We start from the raw sequence: 9,116 nt of genomic DNA on the forward strand, positions 1-9,116 counted from the left end.
ATACCATTGAGACAAATTTGATATCTTTTCCGAGTATCTGACATTGAACATAAAAGCAAAAGGATAAAGAGAAAAGAGTGAAGGAAAGTTTCATTATTTTTTTTAGGAGACAAAAAAAAAAAAGAAGTAAAGAGGCTTGTAACCCCTGGAAAAGAAACTTTTTTCTAACAGAGGAACGCTGGAAAAGAAAGTTTTGTGTGTGTGTGTGTGTGTGTGAAATAGAGAGGTTGCAACGAGTATACGATGAGAAAAGATCAAAAGAATAAGGTCGGTGCTAGAAAAAGAAAATACAAAGGCCAAAGGAGAAGTAGGAAGATAAATGGTAGAAAACTGACGGGGACACAAAGAAAACAAAGGAGAAACAAGAAAAGAAACAACAACAAAAAATGAAACAAGAGAGAAGAAGGAAGAGAAAATGAAACTAGAAATGAATGAAGAGAAAATAACTTATCTAGAAAAATAAAGTCGGTGATAGAGCTCAGATACCATAAAAAAGAAGAATAAAAATCATATAATGAAAAATAATAAATCTTATTATTTATTAATATTTGTCTGGATAGTACATTATATAATATATAAGAAGTATTAATAAATAATAAAATTATTCTAATAATTATTAAATCCTAATACTAATTTAATTTGATCTGTTAACTTAATCGGTCAATCCTCGTATATTTAATGATTTTTTTTAGTTATCACATGTCATGTGCACTATACTGATCCACATGCTACCTCAGCCCATGTAAAGTCCCACGTGTTATTGAACAGGCTAAGCTGATTGAGCTGGAGAAATTGACCTGTTATTTCCAGAGATGTTGGGTTGCTGAAGTTGAGACGGTTGAGTAGGAGATGTCAAGTCAACGGGGTCAAGACGATTGAATAGTAGGTGTCAGATCGGTGTAGCCGAGCGGCCGGGTGTACAAGAGGTGTCGAACCAACAAGGCTGAGACATGTGAGCAAGGGGCATCGAGTCGGCGGGGCCGAGACCATTGAGCAGAAGGTGTCGAGTTGACGGGACCGCGAGATGGTCGAGATGAGTGATTGAGTTAAAGTAATCGACATTCGTCGAGAAGACTCCTTCGAGTGAGTTGATCTTTGTTAGGAAGACTCCTTGAGGAAGTGTCTTCGTTAGGAAAATTTCTTGGAGGAGTCGACCTTTGTAAGGAAGACTCCTAAGAGAGGTCAAGTCGGCTCAGTAGTTGACTCACCTTGTTGAGCTGGCTCGGTAATCAACTCGGGTGATCTACCCGGCTAGCTATGGGCCACGAGCATCAATGTTTTTCTCTTTCTTTTATGCCTTTTCTTTCTCCGATCGTAAATCTGAGCTTATCTCCTTCAATTCTCAACGCCATCGGATCCTGGGGCTAACGTCTAAGTAGGTGGTACCATGGCTCCGCCCTATCTAGCTACCATGCATATGACTTCTTGTTCATCTCTGCGTCACATAATTAATGTTGTAATTATTATTTTTTAGCGTACACATTGAGATAATGACGCATGCGGAAGAGGAATCACAAACGATCAACAACGATGACTTACCCTGAGACGGCAGCTCCTCCCACCGTTGCTCCGGCGATCGACCGCGACCGCGCGAGTTGTGATCCGAAACGGCAGGAGTTGTGATCCGAAACGACATCCTGCGCAAGAGCCCGCTCCGGGTGGCCCGCGTGGTGCGCCTCCATTGGCCCTTAGGCGGTGGCCGAGGAGGGAATCTGGTGCAGGAACATGACGGGGACGGGCAAGATCTCCTTATCTGATCTCGACCAATGGCGACGCGTTGTCCACGTGACCGCGGGCCCCTCACTGGCATCGCCTTTAAGATCGACTCTCGCTCCTGGCTCTCTCTCTCTCTGCTCGCAGTTTCGCAGCTGACGAAGCGATCGATCACAACCGCGAAGGGAAAAAAAATGGCTGAACCTTCATCGGCTTCCTACATTAGAATGGTAAGTAGGATCGATCATGATCGTGCCATCTGAGGACTGAGATCTTAACTTTTGACACATTTGTTCATCCGATCGCAGGTGCAGCATTTGATCGAGCAATGCCTGGTGTTCCACATGAATCAGGAGGAGTGCATCGAGGCTCTCTCCAAGCACGCCAATATCAAGCCTGTCATCACCTCCATTGGTATATACACACACGCGCGCACTCTATTTATTTCATGTATGTATATATATATATATACACACTGATACACAGTCTTTAAAAGTATAGTTTGGAAGGAGTTGGAGAAGGAGAACAAGGAGTTCTTCCAGGCGTACAAGAAAGAGCAGGAGGAGAAGGTGCTGGAGATGGCGGCTGAAGAGAGGACACAGAAGATGCTCGCGGAGGCGGCGGCGGCGGCCGCCAAAGACTCGGACAAGGATGATGAATAAGTTAGTCATGATCATTAAGCTTGAATTAATCTTTTTTAGTTAATTAATTAGATCATTGTCGCTAGTTAATCAAGTATATTGGATTAGAATTTAATCGAGTACATGTAGATGAGTCGATTCAGGGCAGGCTTATTTTTTCAACTTGATTCCAGTGGATCTGATTAATAAACTTTGTAGTATATAATTACTTAATTAATTAATCATTAATTCATTCGTACAGTTTGCTCTAGTATCGTTTCTAGGGTCAAATCGAATGAATTGAAGTGAGTTAGTAAGAAATTAATTAAATAAAAATTATATCTTCATATAAAAAATAGAAATAAACTATTAAATTTGATATGACTTAATTGATTTTCAACTAAATTTCGTATTTTTTAAATGTGCCCTATTCCAACTTGAGATCATTGGAAGGTGAGCCACCGTCCATCGGTGAGTTGTCTTCTATATTGACGGAGTCGCTGAACTTCATGGAAGATAAAGAGAGGGCCGATCAACCGGAGTACCTACAAAGCATAAGAGAAGTATAGTTAGAATGGAGGCTGGGGGATGCTCCAGCTCAATTACTCTGATGTTCAAGTCAATTTTCAAACAAAGGAGGTGGAGAAGATGAATAGGGAAAAATGTGTAGTTTGTAGGTACGTGTAATGCATAAAAGCATACCTTTGTCGGCAGAAATGAGATCCTTTTATAACAATACTTGTCTACTAATTAACTGGACATTGATGCGGCAGAGCTCTGCAATCTTATGTGTCCCTAGAATAAAAAGTCATGTTAAGTTGTTAGTCAAAGTCAAGATATTGTAGGTGCTATCAATAGAGGGTCAAACTTATCATAGAAGAAACTCAAGTTGAGTCTAGTAAGTCCAATACATTCATTCTAGAGATGCAAAGTTAAACAAGGGCAAGTTAGCTATCAGAGCCCCTGTCTCGATTCAAATCCTGACACCCCTTCTAACTCAATTTGAAAACCTTACATTGACTCCCTCTTAGTTTCGGCAACAGACTCCTCAGTCTTGACGATAGACTCCATCTTAGTCTCGACAATAGACTCTCTCTTAGTCTCAGCAATGGACTCACTCTCAGACTCAACAACATACTCCGTCTGAGTCTCAATTTCGACAACAGACTCTCTCTCAATCTCGGTAACAGACTTCCTCTCAGTCATGACAGAAGACTCTCTCTTAGTCTTGGCAGAAGACTCCCTCTCTATCTTAGTAGCAGACTCCCTCTCGGTCTCATTCCCGTACGTTGTCGCCCTCTCTCTATATTAGATCCCGACATTGTCTCAATCTTAATCTCAAATCCTAACTTAGTTTATTCTCAAGGTGACTCCACATCGACTTCACCTTTTCATTCTTAAGATAGACTTGTGCCTATATAGGCCCGCTGATAGTAGTTGTGAATATTTCAGGACATGTGGTATCCTAAGAATGAGGGACGATTACAAGGTTGGCATAACCGGTTTTCTAGATGCTCTCTTATGAATACTACGTTGCACTAAATTAATGGAGCAACAACTAACAACTGTCAAATATGGTCTCCTCACCAGCTCCTACAATGATGATGTTTCGGTTGATGTGGAGATGCTCTTCGAACAATCATATAAACATTCATGAAGGTCATGACAGGGGGTTCCTAATTTCTCGAAACTGTAGATCATGTTCCACTCTTTTTCTCGAACTCATGTTTCTCGCATATCGCCTCAAAAAACCCCTAACTTAAGCGTTGGAGTGGCCTCGGGATTCATCCGACAGATAGTCTAACTCTCATTTAGAGTGTATTTCAAGCTTTTTTTCATCTCAGTCATCAATGGAGATGAAGAAAGCGTACACCAACGAGTTCGTTGATTGGTAACTTGACCATCCACGATATTTGGTCAGAATAGACATCATATCCAGTAAAGAACGTGTCACGTCATCGTATTTGAGGGGCATGCCACCTAAGTTTTGTGTTGTAGATCAGATCTTGTAGGATCACACCATGTCAACCATGCTGCTCCACATACTCTAACAATCCATGCGCTATCTCACATGTTGTACCACGTACTGCGTCATTGTTAGGATGTATACTAAAAGTCTAGCTTTTGGTATAAACATTTATCTAGAATTAAGAATCACATTGGTCAAATGTCTACATTTATAATAAATGTAGTTGTTCAATTAATTTATATTGTAGATAACATGGTGTGTGGTGTCACACACAGAGGATCATGTTATCAGTACCTTATAAATTATAAACAGTAGCTCACGACCATGATGGAAAGGAACAAACCATTGGAAGGTCGTAGTGTAATTAGGTATTAGTTTATCTTAACTATATAATTACACTAGTACACTTAGAGTGTATTGAGTAGGACGATTAGAGGTCGTTTCTTTTATACTGACTTTATAAAGGAACAAAGACCTCAGTTATTATGGAAGTGTGTGCTCTTAATCCTAATATAATAACAAGCACATATATTTGATATTTATTTCTTTAATTTATCAATGGGTGAGATTTAGTTCGATAAATGAATAAGTCCGATAAGTTGGGAAATGATATCACTTATAGTGTGTGTTGTTGATTATAGAAGGAAACTGTGTCCTAGTGATCTAAGTTGAGAATGTCCCCAAGAGGAGCTCATAAGGATTGTCATGTTAAACCCTGCAGGTGGACTTAGTCCGACATGATAATAAGGTTGAGTGGTACTACTCTTGGACTAAGATATTAATTAAATGAGCTGTCAGTAACTCACTTAATTAGTGGACATTCAACATCTTAAACACAGGGAGACTAACACACTCATAATAAGAAGGAGCCTATAACTTAATTTGGGATTGGTGCGGTAGTTCAATAATAGTTCTTTAGTGGAATGAATTATTATTGATGAAATTAAATTGTGTTCGGGGCGAATACGGGATGCTTAATTTCATCAGGAGACCAAAACCAATTCCTTCTCTCGGTCCCTATCGTAGCCTCTATATATATAAAGTCTTATATCCATCTAAGTCCATCTTCTAGTTCGTGTTGTTGGCGTTGCTATCCAAGGGTGTTTCATGTTGTTCTGATCAACGTGAATAACAAGTTCATTCTTGGATTGCTGTGAGATGCCGTTTGTTTAAAACAAGAACAACAACTCCAAGTTGCCTCACGTTTTTAGCTTGCTTGCAAATTGAATCAACGTGAGAAGTGCTTGACAACTAAGTCAACATGAGAAGCTTAAAACCAACTCATGTTTTTTTTGCTTGCTTGCAAATTATATCAACGTGAGAAACTTTGCTGATGTGTCACATGGAATTAAGAGGAGAATAAGTTTTAATCTTTCTTGTTGTGGAGATATTTTTTAAGGAAGATTTTAATAAAAAATTATCCTTGTTTATAAATCATCCACATGTTTAAAGAGAGATTTTAATTTATAAGTTTCCTTTTTACAAATCACCATGAAGGGATAAATTGTTAGAGAAATTTTATTTTTAAAATTTCCGGAAACAAATTAGGAAGGTTTTAATTCTTGATTGAATTAAATTTCCTTTGCTTAGATTATTTTGGCCGGCCATGTTGATTAATAAAAGAGAAATTGATTTTATATCAATTAGATTTATTTTTCATGGCAAAGGAATTAAGAAAGTTTTTATTAAAATTTCCTTATTTGCCAAGACCAAGAATTATAAAAGAGGGGGTAGAGGTGCCTTCATGACAATAACTCTATTCTATTTTCTCCCTCTTTTTCTTCCTTGGTGTGGCCGACCATCTTCTCCTCCTCTCTTCTCTTTGATGGCCGAACCTCATCCTTCTTGTGGAGATTCATATGGTGGCCGGATCAAGTTTAGAGAAGAAGAAGAAGAAGGGAGAGAAAGAAAGCTTTGTTTCTAGCATCCCTTGGAGCATGGTGGTGGTGGCCGAACCTCTTCATCTTAGGAGAAGTTTTGATGGCCGAAACTTGCAAGGAAGAAGAAGGTGCTTGGTAGTTCTCATCTCGGAAGATCGTTGCCCACACAACGTCCGAGGTTAGAAGAGGAATACGATAGAAGATCAAGAGGTCGTTAAAGTCTACAAAGAAAGGTATAACTAATATAGTTTTCCGCATCATGTTAGTTTTATCTCCATGTAAAAATACCAAATACAAGAGGCATGCGATTCTAGTATTTCGAATTAGTTTTCGATGTTGTGTTCTTTTATTTTTCTTTTCCTTGTGATTTGATTGTTCCTTTTGGTTGACCTAAAGTTATTTAAGGAAATTAAATATTAGCTTTCCTTAAAAGGCTTTGTCTAGGCGGTGGTGGTTGTTCCCATATCCAAGAAGGTCATGTGCCTCGCCATGCAGTCCTGGAAGCTAATTTTGGGAATTAATATTTAATGAAATTAATAACCTAAGTGATTTGGATCGAACGTGTTAAGTTCTGCAGGAGATCCAAGTCTAAACCTAAAAGAACAAATAAATTAAACTTAGGATCAAACGTGTTAAGTTCCGCAGGCGATCCGAGTTTAATTTAAAAGAACACATGGTAGCTAGGAAAAGGTTCAGACCTTTGTACAAAATTTTTGTACAGTGGAACCATTAGGTTTTCCGAGTAGCAACCAACAGTCAGCACACAGGATATTGAAGTAATTGGGCCATGTCTTGTTAAGTAAAGGAGCATTAGATCGGCGAGGCCGAAAGGAATAAAGTGGCGGTCATGTAAGTGGGAGCGTCTGGTCGGCACGGCCAAGTGGGGAAGGAGCTAAACGTCCAGTCAACGAGGTCGAGCGGGGAAGGAGATGAGCGCCCAGTTGATGAAGTCAAGTTGGAAGGAGGTGAGCGTATGGTTGCCAAGGCCAAGCGGGAAGGAGGTGAGCGTATGGTTGCCAAGGCCAAGCGGGAAGGAGTTGATCGTCCGGTCGACTGGGCCAAGCGAGATAGAGCTGAGTGTCCGATTGGGGGAATCAAGAGGCAAGGAGCTAGTGTCCGGACAGCGAACCTTGAGTCGATGGAGTTGAGATGACTTAGTGGGGTAGTCGGATCGGCGGAGCTGAGTCGATTGAGCGGGCCGCTTGGATCGGTGGAGTTGAGCTGACCGAGCAGGGCACTCGAATTGGTGGAGTTGAGCCGACTGATGGAATGACTCGTCTTGGATAGGCCGAGTGAGGGTGGTTCAGTTAACTCGTCTCTCTATCTCAATAGCAGACTCCCTCTCGGTTTCATACCCGTTCGTTGATGTCCTCTCTCTATATTGGATCCTGACATTGTCTCAATCTCAATCTCAAATCCTAACTTAGTTTATTCTCAAGGTGACTCCACATCGACTTCACCTTTTTCATCCTCAAGATAGACTTGTGCCTATACAGGCCTGTTGATAGTAGTTGTGAATATTTCAGGACATGTGGACCGTGGTATCATGAGAATGGGGGTGATTGCAAGTTGGCATAATCGATTTTCTAGACGCTCTCTTATGAATACGCCGCACTAAATTAATGGAGCAACAACTAACAACTGTTAGATATGGTCTCCTCACCAGCTCCTGCAATGATGATGTTTCGGCTGACGTGGAGATGCTCTTCGAACAATCATATAAACATTCATGAAGGTCATGACAGGGGATCCCTAATTTCTCGAAATCGTAGATCATGTTCCACTCTCCTTCTCTAACTCATGTTTCTCACATATCGCCTAAAAAAAAAACCCTAACTTAAGCGTCGAAGTGGCACCGTCTAACTCTCTTTTAGAGTGCATTTCAGACTTTTTCATCGCAATCATCGATGGAGATGAAGAAAGCGCATGTTAATGAGTTCGTAGATTGGTAACTTGACCATCCACAATATTTGGTCAGAATAGACATCATATCTGGTAAAGAACGTGTCAGGTCATCATATCTAAGGGTCATGCCACCCAAGTTTTGTGTTGTAGAAGATCTTGTAGGATCACACCATGTCAACCATGCTGCTCCATGTACTCTGACTATCCACGCACTATCTCACATGTTGTACCACGTACTGCGTCATCACACAGGATATTGAAGTAATTGGGCCATGTCCGGTTAAGTAAAGGACCATTAGATCGGTGAGGCCGAAAGGAATAAGGTGGCGGTCATGTAAGTGGGAACGTCTGGTCGGCACGACCGAGTGGGGAAGGAGCTGAGCGTCAAGTCAGCGAGGCTAAGCTGGGAAGGAGATGAGCGTCCAGTTGATGAGGTCAAGCTGGAAGGAGGTGAGCGTATGGTTGTCAGGGCCAAGCGGAAAGGAGCTAATCGTCCGGTTGACGGGGGCCAAGCGAGATAGAGCTGAGTGTCCGGTTGGGGGAATCAAGCGGCAAGGAGCTAGTGTCCGGACAGCGAACCTTGAGTCGATGGAGTTGAGATGACTTAGTGGGGCAGTTGGATCGGCGGAGCTGAGTCGATTGAGCGGGCCGCTTGGATCGGTGGAGTTGAGCTGACCGAGCAGGGCACTCGAATTGGTGGAGTTGAGCCAACTGATGGAATGACTCGTCTGGGATAGGCCGAGTGAGGGTGGTTCAGTTAACTTTGTTGCGAAAGACCAATATGTTTCTACTCAGAAAAACACATGCACAGCAGAATTAATAAAATATTTTGCTCTCTTTTGTGCAATTAATAAGCAAGGCAAACCAACTAATTAAATCAACAATAAATCATAGAATAACAGAAAAATAATGTCACGTTTTTTTTTAGCATGGAAAACTCTCAAGACGAGAGGAAAAACCACAAGACCCTTAGACCACTTAAATCTTCCTTTAATAAAATTAGTGGGTATACTCCAAGTTTACAAGTGA

General features: G+C 41.0%; 1 protein-coding gene across 1 annotated transcript; it reads left to right on the plus strand.

The window, feature by feature from the left end:
• The first annotated feature begins 1,751 nt into the window (after nt 1-1,751).
• On the plus strand, nt 1,752-2,586 carry LOC122011617. Its single transcript, XM_042567999.1, has 3 exons — nt 1,752-1,943; nt 2,022-2,127; nt 2,215-2,586. The coding sequence occupies exons 1-3, from the start codon at nt 1,767-1,769 to the stop codon at nt 2,373-2,375; spliced, it is 444 nt and encodes a 147-aa protein (XP_042423933.1). The 5' UTR covers nt 1,752-1,766; the 3' UTR covers nt 2,376-2,586.
• Nucleotides 2,587-9,116: the final 6,530 nt, after the last annotated feature.

This window comes from Zingiber officinale, chromosome 8A (genome assembly GCF_018446385.1).
Source record: "Zingiber officinale cultivar Zhangliang chromosome 8A, Zo_v1.1, whole genome shotgun sequence".
Taxonomy (NCBI): domain Eukaryota; kingdom Viridiplantae; phylum Streptophyta; class Magnoliopsida; order Zingiberales; family Zingiberaceae; genus Zingiber; species Zingiber officinale.